Consider the following 18,086-nt stretch of genomic DNA (forward strand, 5'->3'; position numbering starts at 1 on the left):
TGTATTTAATTTATTATTTATTATTTAGTCTTATATTTATAATATGAGAAATAAAAATTATTTTTATCAATTCACTTATAATTGTCGGATAGAATTTAAATTAATTTACTTGATTAAGTCATAATTATTGTCTATGAAAAATCTCTTTAACCTACTAGACTGAATATAATTCTTTACATCGCATAATAATGATAATATTACATATATAAAAACAGCCCATATTCGAAATTGTATTTTATGTAGACAGTCTTTGAACTCTAAACCTCGAGTTTTAAAGCTCTTTAGATGGTAGCAGCATTATTACTGTAAATAGACATAATAATAAAAGGTTTATATATTTAGTACTAATAATACTTATGTTATAAATGTATTATAAAATTGCACTTTTACTGTATATCACACTGAACAACGCTATTATACCTACGATATAGCTATTTTATACTTTCACTTATAATATTATGTTCGCTATAAACATATTATAGTGTAATGCTATCATTAGATTTATTTAACACACAGGCACGTGAATTTTGAAACTGCACGTCTTTAATTTAAATTAAAGCTAATAATATCTGCTGAGGATGTCCAAATTATCGAAAGATATTTGAGAGAATACGAATTAACAGTGGTTTTAAATTAAACAACATTTTTAATTATAGAGGCCATTTTTTAAATTTAAACAATCATGATTTTTTATTTTGAAATGGCTTAAACGAATAAATGTGTAAAATAAAATATTACAGTTGCCATTTATAACAGTACAATAATTTTTATTTATTTCTTTATTTTTATTTTACGCAAAAAACCCACGATGAGAGTTTAAATGTATTATAATATTAACAATTACCTACGTTTTAAAACAATTTAGAAACAAGATTATCCTACGTGCTACAGAAAAACAGCAATTTTACATTAACCTGGTAGGGATAAATTTCTAGTGAAGCTAGCTCACTCCAAGGAAAATAAAAAATGTCATTCCACCTAGTGTCACCTAAGGTGTCTGAATACTGAGACGTAGAATTCTATCCAGCCATAACAATCCACAAATAAAGCGTGTTACTCGGGTGGGTATTTGAGAAACAGAAACTGAATAACAAGTCCATCTTTATGGGGAGATGTAAAATTCCAAAGGAAAATATAGGTACTTTTCAAAGTTGAAAAATTCTAAGTAAAGCTAAAGATAAATTAATTGTAAATGATAAAGTGTTTTTATTAAATTTCATCTACGAGTACTTCCTACATTGAAATCAGAAAGACCAATGGCTGTTAAACTGAAATATAAATAAATAAACCATAAATCATTTTTACATTCAGTGTTTATCAAAACTTTCAAAGACTTGTAATAATTCATAAAAAATAATCACACGTTTTTAAAGTTAAATAAATAAAACTAAAACTATACAAAAATGGAATAACGTAGAAAAATAAATAAAGAAGTATCGTCCATAAATACATTTTGACTTAATGTTTATACCTACTTTCAAAAAAATGAAGGCGGACATCTTTAGCCTACAAAATATAACCTTTCTTCTTTTTTTTTTTTAGTTTACCTATAGTTTTTAAAAATGTTGAGATATAATTAAAAAATACAATGTCGGCTTATTTCAGTCATTTTTTATCTGATATTTGATAATATAATAAATATTATCAAATAAATAATATTGGGAAATGGTTGTAAAATAATTCAAAAGTACGATAAGCTGAAGTAAATGTTAAGCATGAAAATGTTTTAAATTGTTAAAAAAAAAAAAACGTCAAGAAATCAATAGCTGTCGGAAAATCATCAAGTCAATATCAGCACTCATAAAAGAAAGGGTAATTAAAATGAAAAAAAAAAGGAAAAATGATTATACTTAATAAAAATAATAACGGAGATAAAATAAAACGTAATCACGAAGACTAAAATAAATACCATTACTGCATTACCAGATTTTTATATTTAATTTATAAACAAATTTGTACGAAGGGTGCATATTAAATAAAGCTGAAATGTTGTCGTCTTTTTGCACAGTGTATTGGGGTTGAAAAGAGTTAAAAAGAGCAAAATAGCAAAATTACATCAAACCGATTCGACTTCAGTATTCGGAGCTACCATTACCTTTATTTTTTACGCGTTCGGATATCGTTATGAAATGTATATTATTCAAATAGCTGGTGCTTGTTCGATTGAACGCATTAAATTTAATGCCATCTTCCAATTATTATTTTCTGTATGTTAAACGTAGGTACAAGTATACCACTTATCGAGGTTATATTGGAAACTAAACATTGGATAATAGTTAATAAATTATTTATCCGAGTTGAATATTAAAGGTTTTTAAATGATAATATTGTCCATTAAATTCGTTAACGAGCTGACTGGAATTTGTCGCAGTTCAATAAAAACCACTGGTTTCTAATAATACAATATTTTGACTTCCGATCCAATATTATTATCTCGAAAACGTATCTTGTTACCCCAAAGAATAAATTCCGTTAAATAAAATAATAATAATGATGAAATTAATTCCTAAAAAGAATGTTCGCTATATTATTATAGAAATATTACGTTTCATGAAAATATTAAATATAATTGCAATCATCTGCGCAATTATATTAAGCACCGTCTACGATGCGTGCCTACACTTTATAATATTAATTATTTTTATCGCGGGTTATCGGAATAAGTGTTTTTCAGAATATTTCATTTATTTGCCCCTCGAGCTGTGTTCCTAACTTGTCGTGCGCTGTCGAACGCAGTCGTGTAGTTGAAGGGAAAATAGTGTTAAACGAAAATAATAATAAGAGCGTTCTTTAGCTGTTTTGTCCCCCCCCCCCCTTACTGCGTGCATCTCGTCACTATAGACACTCAAGCGAACTGAAATAAATATCATACAATATTTTTAAATCTCCGACAGTAGCTGAAACACACGTACGTCGTACTTTTTTTTTTTGTAATAACATCACAGAAGAGTGGTAGGTATACGCGGTTCAGTGACACGGTTTGCGTGTGTTCAATCGTTATTCCGCAAATAATTCCGCGGGCGGAAGCGTTTGGCGAGTCTGTAGTGGACACGAAAGTTTCCGGTGCTGAAAAACCACCGGGCGACGTTTACGAATGTGCAAGACGGGAGGTAGTTAAGTTCCGAGGGGGGAGGGGAGGGGAAGAGGTATAATACGCTGTTTGGATGACGGCGACAGCGCATACAATATATATATATAATACAATTATATTTTATCACGTCGCGACGATGCTGCTGCTGTTGCTGCAGAGGAATCGTTAAAAACCCAAGTTCCGGCGTCGAAAATAAATCGGTCGAGAAACGACGCCGATTTATTTACGGGATTATCAATTTTGCCACCACTACCGCCACCCCAGATACCAATCTAAATGTGTCGGTCATCAATTTTCCGGTCGAAAAACCGTCGGGAACAGGGCGAGAAAAAAATGTATATACATGTGTGTGTGTGCGCGTACGATAAATAGTCAAACGCGTGTAAACGGTCGGCGGTGGGTTGGTGTCGTTGGTGGGTTGGGGTCGGGTGGTCTGAAGGAGGCAAGAGTGACCTGTACACGTCGTGCTGGTTCATTTGTCCGGAATCCATCCAGTAAATCTGGACGGGGGATCGATGTTTCTCGACAAGCGACTTAAAGTCGAACGGTAAAAACGTACACACGTTTGCCACACTTCTTACGGGTCCGCGGGTCACGGCGCGACGGCGGCGGCAGCGGGGGGGGGGGAATGTCGGCACGGCGGCGGCGGTGGCTTACGACGGCCGTGGAAAATAATTAAATTTCGGACAAAAGGGAAAGCGATGGTTGTGGGATGGAGAAGAGGGGTGGGATACCGGCGCGCTGGAGACGCATCCGTTGTTGACGTAATTTATCAAACGATCTTCGGGTCGGATTTGAGCGTTTCCCGAAAAGCTTGCACAGGAAATGAAACGGTGCAAGAATAAAAAAAATAAAACGCGAATCGTCACGGCAATATTCGACAACTGTCATTCAGCGAGGCGGGCGGGTGGTCTGATAATAATTATAATAATAAAAAAAAAAAACAATAATAATAATATTTGGTCTCGCGGTTCGAGAAACGCTGAAAAAAATTTAACGATATTAATAAATAATAACAATATCTAATCATCCCGTCGATCGCCATCTATCATACGGTTATGGTACACGCCGACACGTGTCGGTTTCCAAGAGATGGCGGTAACGTATTCAGGGTAATGTATCGTTCGCGCGTAGCGATTCACCGTAATTCATTCGAAATTGTTAAAATAACGACGACGACGTTGTTATATTATTTTCGTTTTCGTTTGTTTGACAGTCGTGGTGGACTAATAAAAAAAAAAAATCGACTAACGACACCCAAGAATTGTGTGAAAAACAAAAAGGCCTCAAAGAAAACGTGTAGTGTTTTATATTCATTGTCTTGGTCATTGTCGTTTTAGTCGCCCTCGTTGCATAATATATTATAATATTTCGCGTGAATACTTACATTACAGTGGTGGCGGTGTTGGTGGTGGCTCGTAAATCAGTAGTTTTGTTGGTCGAAACTCTTTTTCGAGATAAAATGTACCAGAAAAATGGAAAGAAAAAATGTATCAAAAAATCGGCGAGAAGTTTTTTTTTTGAGAAATACGAGCAGATAAATAACTGTTCTTCTTCTTCTCTTTTTCCTATATCATGATCTTGAGTTATGGCGCGGCGTACTCGATGAAAACCGTGAAATTCATTGTAACTTATAATGTACTTTTATACTCGTTTCTCTTTACGATTCGTGAAAAAAACCTCGAAAATCATATTCGGTACACACAAATGTACAAAAAAAACACTAACATAATTTTTAACCTTGTTTAACAGGCATGCACGAGTACGCGTTCTCTTCTACGAGAAATTGTTAATGTCGTAAAATAAAATTAATGTAAATTAAATAATTTAATTAGTGCTTCATTTATATTGTATTTGTGTGTGTGAAAAATTTGTATTCATTCCATTTTCATGAGTTGGTAATAATATAGTTTTAATTTTGTACACTGACTTGTAAATTTCATCTACGTTATTGGATTAACTATGCAAGGTACATATTATTATTATTATCTTAGTCCATGCTCAACACAAACAATAATAAATTAGAATGACCATTTTGAGAAAAACATAATATAATTTTTCACATTTGGTTGGTAACACTTTAAATTTCCTGTCGTGATCAAAATTTCGTTACAAATTCCGAATTCGTTATACCTTGTAAAGTTGTAACCACTGTAAAGAACTTAAAACAACTTATTTCTGAATAATGTAATTATTTTGGAGCGGTTTTCCGTTTAATTTAGTATTGTAGATAAACGATTAAAAATGTACAAAGTAATTAATTACATACGAGTTTGGCATACTAATAATTAAATAAGGAAAATATGTTCAATAGTACTATTTTACCGTGAAAATAAGAAGTGTTTAGTTGGCAAATGTATAGATCAGTGTGTTTATATTTTGAGTGACGAGTTTCGTATTTTATTCTACATTTTTTTGATTCCAGTTTTTTTCTTAAATTATATCCATCGTGCGGTAACTTAAAAAAAATATGTAAAATTGTTATCTATGTAATAAAACAAAAGAGCAACGAGACCACTTGAATGATAATAATTGATGTTATATACACTTACATCATTTTGAATTCACAATAACTGACGTGTATCATTATTGCCTACACAGAACGCCATGTAACAATATTCAACATTTTTACCGTGGTGAGTATAACTATACTATACTATTATTATTGCAATAAAACTATGTTATGTATATATAAATAATATAAATGTATCGGCAATTTAAATTAGATACTTTATCGGGATATTCAGTGTTATTAAATCAAACTTTATTTAGAGATTTATATTGCTTAAATATACGTATGATAATATAAAGGTCAGTATAGGTTTAACAAAATAAAAACCATGGCATTTGGTGAAAATACTATAAAATATTTATCATAACCAAATCGTGCAGAATAAAACCTTAATGCAATTTTTTATGGACGTTACGTATAACTATTTAATTGTAATTGTAATTGTATTTAAATTTGTTTGTGTGCGGCGTTATCGCAACGTATTTATTATGCGCGATCACTGACCAGACACATTTCAAACGATCGCACAAATGAGATTGAACTCTATTGCCGCACGTTTGTTTAATAATAATTGGCTTGTACCACCGCGTCGCTATTTAATAAATTGTTTAACGATTAGGTTTAATTGCTAATCAATTTCCGGTCGTTCCGTCGAAACGCGTAAAAAATATTAATAGGATTTCGTCATGGACCCATTTTACGGGATTCGTCGGGACCTCCTATATATCGTAAAACAATAAGTATATAATATATACTAATAGCTGCAGCAACCCCAACGGATCAGACCACGTTCATTGTGATTTGCGTCAACGTGGTCAGCACTAAAACACAAAGGGTTAAAAAGTTGTGCCAAAGTAATGGTATATGCATCGGTGCCGGAAGCACCTCGGTTAAAAAATGCTACTATTATATTATACTTAAGGAACGTTTTTTTTTTTTTTTTTTTTTTTAATCATTATTATCATTCAAACTCAACCCTTCTCGTCAGTAACGCGTAAACGGAGGCTTAATAATTACGGGTATTATCCACTTAACTACTCTCCCCTGTGGGATCCAACAGACTCGTGTGCCGGATTTCTAAAACCACAGATTTTCGCCGTTATATACCGTTTATACCGCTCAAAATAGACGAAATGTCATTTTGAAAAAATAACGACAGACCGCGTATAGGGTTATTCTTCTGACACGCGTGCTCTAGGAAACGTCACAGGCACTAGCCAGGAATTTTTAAAGGGTGGTGTTTGATTTAGATACACGTGTTATGATATTTTGAAACGCGTTGGCTAAATCAAAAATCGTTGTTTAATATGTTTGGTGTGATAAGGATATTTGATAATAAATACTTACACGTGTTGCATGTGTGTGTATTAAATTCACGCATAGTATTCGTAGGGTATTTATACATAGTGATCAGTGGTGAGGAGGTGGAGACGAACGTATAGATAATAATATTGTGTTATACAAGGTTCACCAATCGTGCTCACTTTTTTTCATTTTACAACTTATTATTTTGATCAATTTTTTTATTTGGAGTTTTCGAGTGTGGTTATGTAGATCATAATATTATTAAACACTATAGAATATGTATATCATTTAAGGAATAGGTGTCCTGTGGTGATAACAATTTTTTTCTCAAAATATATGAATCACACAGTTTTCTGTAAATTGCTTAGTAGATGAGTTTATTCAAAAAATTTTCGTATACAAATTTGAATCAGTTGAACTTTAATTTAATTTGAGAAGATCTGTATTTATTTCAGAAGACTAAGTCTACGGTGGTTTCGCGTATATTATCTCGTACATAATACTATAATTATTACAATATAATGTAATACCACATATCAACCACACAGCGATCCGGGAGCGAATCTGTATAATATAAATTAACCTGTACTACCACATCAAATGATTTTCTTTAGTACCGGTATAATAATAGCCGCGCAATAATAATAATAATAATAATAATTGGTATCGGTAGCAGAGGGTTAGTTGAATGTTTGCCAACGGCAGACGTTCACAATGTCCCCACCGGGCGACTGACACTAAATTAAAGGGATTATACCTCTGAATAATATTGCGCACGCGCGTATATAATATTATATATTATTTACCTATACGCATATAAACAGCTATACAGTGCGGTGACTCGCAGTTCAGAAACTGCAGCATATATTCAGTAGAATATTTTTTTTTAATTTTTTTTTTTTTTTTATTGGTACAGCATCAACATCATGGTTATTAGCTTACGATTGATTAGGTTACACATTATTATAATGATAATTATATAGTCGTAATAATAATAACAAGACTGGGAAAGTTAATGATTTTACTCAGTTAAGTTGACAGTTAATACACATTTTTTTTTTAAATTTTTATTAAGTTAAAAAAAAGTTTGTTTTTTTTATACAACGCTAGTGTAATTAATTTTTTTTCCAAACCAAAACTAAATTATAGATTATAGTGTTTATACTTTATATAGTATTTCCATAAAGTTTATTGTATTTTTAAGACCAGTAGTTACCTACCTATAACATTTAATAAATTAGTGTTATTTAGTTGTCTTTCAAACAGATATTATTTGTGTGTGTGTGTATTATATATATATATACTCGGTAAAATACTAAATCATTAAAATGAGTCGAATTGTTAATATTTAGATGATTTAATAATCATATATTTATATCCATCATATAAAAATTAACTTCAAATGAAAATATTATTTAAACAAAAAGATAATAAATAGGTAAGTTGAAATAGTTGGATAATATTTTAACATATACTATACATTTAGTCATGTACTTAGCCTACACTTAAACTACGGTATATAGAATTAATCTTTATGCTAAAAAATAAAATTGCATCAAAAATTATTTTTCTTTATTGTCTCAAATCAAACTAAAATTATAGTTTTATGATTTTGTATAGCAATTTTAAAACTTAAATCGAGTTAAAAACTGAATACTGATAAAATTACAGGCCCACATCGACATCACATGAAACCGTAATATCGTAGAATCGATAAGTTGTTGGTTTTTATTTTTTTGTATATTTTTAGACTAGTGTTGGTATTTATTTTTTCCCAAAATGATGACGTCGTGCACTTGTGTGTCGTCGATTGTCGAAAATAATTAATAACACTATGCCATATTATAATATATAGGCATACTATACTATTATATATTATTATTTATTTATTTTTTTTTTTATCAAAGAAATAACCCTCGGCAACTTGGCCATTGGAATAAGATACATTTATTATTATTATTGTTATTATTGTGATGAATTATTGATAATTAATTTAGTAAGATAAAACCTTATATTATACAATTAAAAATATACAGGGTGTTCCTTTAAAGTACAAAGTGATTGAAAAATAAAAATGATGAACTTTTAACAATTCACGGCAAATACTTTTTTTTACATGGAAACAATATTGACTCAAATAATGAAATGTAAAAAAAATTTAAAACAAAATAAATTAACTTAACTTATTTCTTAAAATGAAAAATTAATTCGTTAATTTCACGTTAATTAAAAAATGAATTTTGTAAGTTAGTAGTTAAGGTAATGAAAATCTAAAAGTAACTAGTTATGTAAAAAAGTTAAAGTAAAATTAAATTTTTAACTCGTTAATGTCCAGCCTTGAATAATAATAATAATAATAATAATAGTATATGATAATAGTGAAAACTGACGAGCTTGTATATGCATTTCCATCGAGGACAATAACATCGTACTAATATTATTATTATCATGATGTTATATCCATATACAGTTGCACGTGGCACGTTATTGCACGGTCGTCATGACGACGACTGGGGTGCAGTTTTTGTGATACGTGTATCGCGTAACAAAATTACATAATAATAATATTATAATAATGCATATATTATTAACAACATTGTTGATTGGTTATGACTTCTTCTTTTTTTGTGGGGGGGGGGGGGGGTCCTTTCGAGATGTATACATACCTGGTAGAAATTTTCCATCCGAAAATTCATCGGTGGCGGCACTGAAACTGCATAGCGTTGCACAGATGACGATTGACGTCCACCTGAAATCAAAAATGAAAAAATATTAATCCTCAGTTAAAATCTATTGAAATATTAATATCAAAAAAATCAAATGATCAAAATTTGTTGAGTAAACTGTCTGCCACCTATGAATGGCAAACCACTACCCAAATTATATATTCACCATGTGCAGCAGCGATTGAGCACAACCGAATAAATACAATATGCGCAGGGAAAATATTATATTACGCTTTTTTCACGAATTTATCTGTGTTAAATGGATGACGCACGTCGATACGACGTGTTAAGCGTGTTAAGTTCATAAAATCATCAAACGAGGCAATAATAATAATAATTTGTTATAATATTGTGATTTCAGTAACTACATATCAGTTATTAGGAATTGGTTTTGTGGATGTAGTTTTATGTTTGATTCAGTTGAAGTACGAGTTTGCTTTTCTGAAAATGACTAAGTTTTATGATATATACGTGGTATGTATACAGCGAATATGACTTGTGAAACTGTATACAATAATGTTATATATTAAACAACTTCTTTCAATATATAATAATTACTAACAATTCTTAAATTTTTTTATTTTTGAACAGTAAAAATGAAAATTATTACACTTGTAATATATAATTAATTTTAATTCCTATCCCATAAAAAAAATTACCGAGATCTTAAACTTTTCCAAGCACAAAGACCACAATCATGGTAAAAGTATAAAGTTTAAATATTTTTTTTTTAAATATATGAATAATAAAAATATATGGGTGTAATGAAAAACTGAAAAGTTCATTAAAAATATTGTAGTTGTTAAAAAAAATGGGTATATAGTTGATAATCTTCGGTAAAGAATATCAAAATGATATAAATTAATGATTTGTCCAAAATAAGGAGAAACGCTTTTTATTACAATATTTTATTATAATAAATAATGAGATATTTAATATTATAATATATATCTCAAACAATTAACATTATTTTAGTATGACAATATAATACAAATATATCGAGTAATTGATTTCCTATCTTTTGAATTGGTATCAAAAACAATAAATAATACGTCGAGCGTGAGTTTAAAGATATGACAAAAATCAGAATAAATTTACTAGGTTATATTTTACGTGATGTCACCTTAGATTTTTGTTCTCTCGATGTTTTTTTCTAGATTTATCAAACAAAACATACTCCGAATGATGATAACCGTATTGATTGACCGTTCCAGAAGTCCCAATACTATTAGTCCCCGTGGGATTAAATGTGTTTGCTTTGAACCTTTTTTTTGTATTATAAGGTTACATTCATAGTAAAAACTTTTGCAATATACTTATACCAACTCTTATTTACGTAAGTGTGTGCATAATAAAATACACGAATCGTGTATTTTACGGTAATGGTGTTTGAATATTAAAAATAACTTAGGAATGACTATATTATTGCCCTGAAATAAATTTATAAGTTGTAGGATATTCTAAAAATATTAATAAATAAATATAAAAATGTATAATAATGTGGTATTATACAAATGTAAAAACAAATTCATATAGTATAATAGGTAAAAATAATAATTATAGTTACATTTTAAAACCATTTAACCTGTTGTGGTCATTTCGCACTTATCGGAAATTAAATTTATAATTTCAAATTCAAACTATTATTTATTAGTTATTATTTATTATGAAATATTATGACAAACTTGAGTCTTTAACTTTAAAATGTCAGCTAGCTATATAATAATATGAGTAGCGACATGAGTAAGTATAAAAGAATATTATTAGAAAGTAAGTACCTAGATAATGTTTCAGAGTAAATAGTCATCTGCATTATCATTGGTTGAACGAAACACTATAAACACGCAGGTACACGTTAATATAGCTATTAAAATAAGGAAAATATGTGCAAATTTGCATTACTTTCAACCTTGGTAATGGTATATTATTACGGTGGGTAGGGTCGTGACGAAAAATTATGTAAGTAATTAAAATTTCAACTACGGAGGACAATTTTCTAAAATGACGAAGAACCGTCAACTAATTATAATTTTTATTTTTCAATATGCAAAGAATTAAATAATACTAAATTATAATATATATTATATTTATACGTAAGTTGTAACTGTAGTAAGATATTACCAACATTACTCGGCCTACATGCAATAAACTTAAAGTTAGTCACTGTGTAGTTACCCATTGTATAAATAGTATATTTAGATTGTAATGAAAAAAATTTTTTCTGAAATTGTAGTGACTAAAATGCTGCGAGAATTAATTTCACGAGTACAAAATTAGTGGATAATAAATAGGTAATTGTATTTCATAAATATTGAATTTTAATTAATTTCAGACAAAATTCGATTGTTCGTATCAACTATATTATATACTTTGAGTACATTTTAACAGAATATTTTTCACAGCGTGAACGAAAAAAACCCAACTAGTTATCGTTGATTTAAAACCTTGTAAACACATGTAATTAATATTCTTAACTCGAAGTCTTACAGCAATCCAGAAGACGTATGTTGTACCATGGCGTTTGCATGTTACGCGTGTTACCAAACTATATCCAAAGAATGTTTTCAAATTAAAATATTTCATCAATTCGGGACGGAGTTTGGTGAAAAAAATGCAATCAACTGTTTCTGGCCAACTGCCTGCTGTTATATACGATTGCCGGTGGCAGTGCACGTTCGGTCGTACAGACAACGCCAAAACAGTCTATTGAAAACGGTCGACCGACGTTATATTTTGTATACATTTTTGAGGAATACTTTAAGCACATATTTTATCGTGGCCAGAACTGGACGACGAAAGCTAAACTTGTTCAACAAATTAAAAATTTAGAACCCGAATACCACTATCGGCTCACCACACCACTCGGATAACACATTATACAACGAATTAGCGGATGGCACGATGTTATTTTCTATAGCATTTGATGCGATGACGACACCAGCTACATTAAAATATGTGTAATAAGAGACATATTATGACGTAACGGAATTTTTTGTCGTGGTATGGAGATGACTAATCATAATATTAATTGTATATCGCAGTGTTTTGTTCGATTCCGGGACCCAAAGAATTATAATTTAAGGATTAAAAACGATGAGTCGATAACTTTCAGACGAAGAAAAGGGTGAACGAAACGATTTTAATTTAAATGCTAATTTAAATGGGCTTTGGCAAGCCTCGGTAACGGATTCATAATTTTTCAAAGTTTCGTCGCAGATTTATCCTCTGACTATTCATAAAATATACGACTACTACGTAGAAAGATTGGAAAAAAAGTCTCAAAGTTTTTCTTTTTTATGCATTTTCTTCCCTTGATTTTTTATTTACCGATTTTTTATCCTACTTGTTTATTATTAGACTATGGAATAAACCTAATCCCTTCTGGAACGTATATAATGTACGACTCGTGGAACTTATATATTTTATTATAAATAATTAGTGGAGTCACCCGTCATTATAAATACGTCTTCGTGACGTATTAATTATTACATACGCTTATGCTCTCACTTTTTATGCACTCTATGGTCATTAAATTAAAACCAAAATAAATCATTTTTATTATTTTATATTTGAATCGGAATGAATTTATTTTCAAAGGAGAAAAAAAGTTGTATCAATATTCATTTATTTTTTATCAAATAAAATATTTAAATTTAATATTTTTAGTTAACATTCATCGTGAAAGACATAATATGGTATTATTATTTAAAATTATTCAACATTAATCTTTACCAAACATAGCAGTTTTATTATCTGAGATTTTTCCATACTATAATAATATGATCCGTATAATTTTTTTGAAATAATTTTATGTTTAGACGTATACGAAGTCAAAATCAAAGCTGCCCCATTTAGTATTGTTTTTCGTTTGTTCAAGTTTCCGAATTTTTCCTATGAAAAACAATATAAAATATATAAGATATAGTAAGCTAAGTTTGTTTCCATAAGAAATTCAACGGATACTTTCATAAACATATTTCGTTACATCAATGTAGCTTAAAAACTTATTTCTTACTTTCTCGGTAAATAAAATATTTTTATTGTAATAATACCATTGTATAAAAACTGTATACATTATGCATACTCATTATAACTTGTTTCTATTTTTATAATAATAACGTTTTTAGCTATGACTGTTTAGCATTTCAACTTAAACTTATGACAAAAAAAAATAAAATATTGAGGTATCATCGTAATATTTACCGGTAATCTACGTTTTTCATACGTATTTAATTACTTGGCTGTTTCTTTTCTTATATACATAGATTAAACTTTAACAGCGTTTAACTGAAAATACGCAACATTACGATTCACAACTTTCTCACACCGCACGAGGCACCCCGACCACAACAGTCGTGGTATATGTAAATTGATAATGATAAATTGAATGATGATAGTTAGATTTTCAAAGTTTAATTTATACTTTAACTGCAGCACAAAACAATAATGAAATCGCTTTATAAAATACTTTTTACCAATGGAGACACGTGTACAAAAATATATTGTATAATTTTATTGTAATACTTCATTCATAATATTATCAAAAGTTAATTTAGTTGGGCGACACAAATCTTTCATATCCGCACATCACTATTTAGTATTTTACTATATACGATAAAACTGACGTTATTGATAAAACGTACATAGTATATAAAATTGAATCTATTGCACCTATACTCTATTTATTGGGAGAACGTACATCCTAAAATTAATTTAAAACGTATATTTCATTTAATTTCAAATAACTTCCCTCCCTCGTACACAGGAAACTATTCTCAATGGCAATACTAAAAAAAGGCGATATACACACATTATACATATCATGTTGTTTGAGAACTATGCTTACAAGGACAAATATATACATATTATTATGTATATAGATTACGAATAATTTATAACCATTACTGAAAATAATGTTTCCGAACAGTATTTACGGCCATGCATTGTTGTACTCAATAACAATAGTATAAGAACGTGCCACACGCATTGCAATGCTAGTGGGGTCGTTCACATACTGTTCACCGATCAGACAAGAGCCGTGGCGTAAAGAAAGTATGTGGATAAAGAAGTTGAACGATTTGTACCATGTGCGTTGTGCTTGGTCAATTTTATTAAATTGGATTAAATTAAAATGTATAAATGAAAAATATGTGTTCTGTGTGGAAAACTACAATTTCACGACGTGCTGGTAGTTTAGGATTTCGAGAAATGTTAGCCAACTCTCTAAGCTCCTATATACTACAGATTACAGAAATTAGATATATGGGGTCAAAAAAATCTGTATCTTCGAAGGTTCACTAATGAATATGACCATTAAATGTTTCACCATCTCCGAAAACAACTCTTATAAGCGTCAAAAATGTGTATGCATCCTACGTAATTCGATCGATTTCTTTGGTAATAATATTAATAAGTAATCCGATTTAAGAGCTTTCTAGTTTCTATATAGATGAAAACGTTGACCTATATTATAATATTGTCCAAAAGAAACAAGCTAGGACTATAAAAATCTCAAGTGTTAGCACACCTAATAGATGAGAATATCTCTAGACTATTATAATGAAAAATACGAAAATTGTTATAATGGTGTGAAAATATTCCGTGGCTTTCATTGAATAATTTACGTTTCTGCTGATTTTTTTGCGCAGTTTGGCTGGATATAATATTTTTGTGAATTTAATGGAAAACTAATGAACAAATTTAGCAGTATAACATTACAGCACGTATATTAAGTGTTATTTACCGACTTGATGTTTTTTTTTCCGTCGACTATTCTATTACCATAATCTAGCTAATTATAGCTTATTATATATTATTAATTACCTAACCATATGATATAATATTGTAATAATCATTAACATTGATTTTATAATATATAATGTAAGTACTTAATCATCATAACGTTTAAACACAAATATATGATTTTTGGGCTTAACCTAAAAGTCTTTTGTTTATGACCAATAAGGTTTTCGTGCCATGGTTACTAATTGATTATTAACAAAAAAATATTTGTTATTCATAGATTTTCCTTTTAGATTAAAATATTGAGTAGCGTGTGTTATGGTTATTTCCACTTAAGTCTGATTTAATGTCCCAAAACAAACAAGAATATTTTTTCATCTCTGACCGACACTGTTGGTTATATTTTAATATTAAATGAAAGTAAAGCGATGAATGGATCGTATGAAAGCAACATATTTGTTCTACCTATAGCAAACGGATTTACTTTTAATCCTAAACATTATTGCTGATTAAATGGTTTTGTGATAACTCGCTATGTATTTATCACGTTCACTTTTTATTTGTTAACCATGTTAAAATTACCACGTCAAACTTGTGGAGTTCAGGATTTTCGTTGACTATATTATGTGTAGTATTATACATTACAACTATTATATTGTTAGTTAGTTTTTTACAATGGTTGACATTTTTATTTTATTATTCAAATATGTACCTATTTCTTAATTTTTTACGAATTTTTCGGAAACTCGAATAAACATTTTAAAAATGTGTCTCGTCAATTCCTGTCGTTTTCAATGTATTAAAATATTTAAAATTCACGGTGTAAATATGTTTTGAACATACAGTCAATCATAACATGGTTTATAGTGTGTAGTTTATTATTTTGGAAGTTAATGATTGTAAATGATTATAGGTAATGTATATCTATACACAAACACAATATGAAAATTATTTGTTTGTAGAAAAAATCTGTTCTTTTGTTTAATAATTATATCAATATTAATATTCCATAAACTTAAAGTGATGTTTTATTATTAAAAAGTACAAAACGCGTACAGATAACGACAAAAAAAAATGCAATTTCGAATAACAATATTTATTTTGTATAAAAACTTGCATAAAGACATTGTATTAAAATAAATGTGCAAGCAAAAACTGTATTATATATATGTTGAGGATTTAATCAAATATAAAACTCTTTACAAGAAATGTGTTTTTATTAAAATAAAAAAGTATATTTTTTTAAGTTTATTGGTATATCATAATATTATACGCTTTATTTCATGTTCATAATAATATAAAGCTTGGTAAAACAAAACAAATCGGATTGCTTATTTTACTTAATTCATGCGAATTAAATTGAATCAAATTGAAAATTAATCACGTATATTATGCCAATTTAGTTCGGTACACTTCAACAATTTTATTCATAAGAAATGTAATAACATTTTACTAAAGCGTCCGGTTATATTGTAATCAGATGCCTATAATAATAATAATAATATTATATTATTAACAGTTCACAATATATCATAATATCTGCAGAAAATTGTGCATAGGTAGCTGAAATTTTTATCTGATAAACTGGAATTTTTAAACGATTATACTACAACGTAACTGATAGACCCATAATAAATTTTAGTAGGTATGGGCATTAAATAAAACAAAACTATTTGAAAGCTGTAACGAATCATTTTCTACAGAAAAATATTACGTAATGGTGTATTTCGTCGTTCACGCCTATAATTGTAATTAAACATATTATTCACAAAACGTTGAAGTCGATTACCCACCTAACTCAAACAGAACAAATCGAGAATTCCATAGTTGTCGGAAAAAAAAACATGATTTATATGAACAGAATAATATTATTTCTTGGAGGGATCCATTTATTATATCGTGAACATTAATTCATTTATGGCCATGAGCCGCACACGGTTAGAATGTTCGGTGAATTTTGTTACATGAGACATTTTAATTTACAGCATTACCTTAAATATAATTTTATTTTGCTAGTGACTTTATACAATTATATTATGTTACCAATATAGGTACTATATTTATATAATTGTGCACGAGTAATCGGGTAGTGCGTGTACGACTCTAAATTATATTTAGTTTTAGTTTTTTTTTTTTTTTTTTTTATCGGAGCACGTGTTATTTTTTTAGAAAAGGTGAAAAAGTGAAGATCATCATAAAAACAATTGCGAATTGCACGAAAAATGTCTGATTTTATCGAAATACGGATATAAAGGTGCTTAAAACAAAAAATAAAAACATTTTCACCGACGGCTAGAATCACTCTATAAATAGTTGAGATTTTTTTCCAAACAAGGAATTTCTTTTGGAATATCGATAGTATATGACGTGTTGGATTCAGCACTATAACAAAGAGTATTATTATCATACGGAGAATTTTTAGACTTTTTTTAATGCGTAGTTTTTTATATGAATTAAAACGAATTCTAAATCTAAAAAAAAATCACACATAGCCGCGTTGTGTGAAATATTTTAGTTCGACGCGTTTGGTAGGTAGTACATTACATACGACAGTAGAGAACCACTGGAACGGTCATCGGAAAGATTTTTGGACAAAAAAGTTGAGAAAAAAATCAATTCTCGTCTCGTCCTGGCACTCGCGCCGGAACAGGACGGCGTACTATTATAATAGTTAGTATATATTATTACGCTCGTTAAACTGGCAGCGATT

The 18,086-nt window shown here is 29.4% G+C and overlaps 2 protein-coding genes across 3 annotated transcripts in view; one reads left to right on the top strand and one right to left on the bottom strand.

Moving 5' to 3' along the window:
• Window positions 1–18,086, bottom strand: part of LOC107169907 (uncharacterized) — a 256,410-nt gene that overhangs the window by 220,138 nt on the left and 18,186 nt on the right. For both annotated transcript variants that reach the window (XM_089228563.1, XM_089228562.1), the window contains exon 2: window positions 9,575–9,657. In XM_089228563.1, the coding sequence (XP_089084689.1) occupies window positions 9,575–9,657 (83 nt within the window). The remainder of the gene's footprint in view (window positions 1–9,574; window positions 9,658–18,086) is intronic.
• The window catches only part of LOC107165019 (nucleolar complex protein 4 homolog B), a 567,342-nt gene that overhangs the window by 166,543 nt on the left and 382,713 nt on the right, over window positions 1–18,086 (top strand). The window lies entirely within an intron of this gene.

This window comes from Diuraphis noxia, unplaced genomic scaffold, assembly GCF_037042655.1.
Source record: "Diuraphis noxia isolate RWA-SAM2 unplaced genomic scaffold, SU_Dnox_SAM2 contig0005, whole genome shotgun sequence".
Classification (NCBI taxonomy): domain Eukaryota; kingdom Metazoa; phylum Arthropoda; class Insecta; order Hemiptera; family Aphididae; genus Diuraphis; species Diuraphis noxia.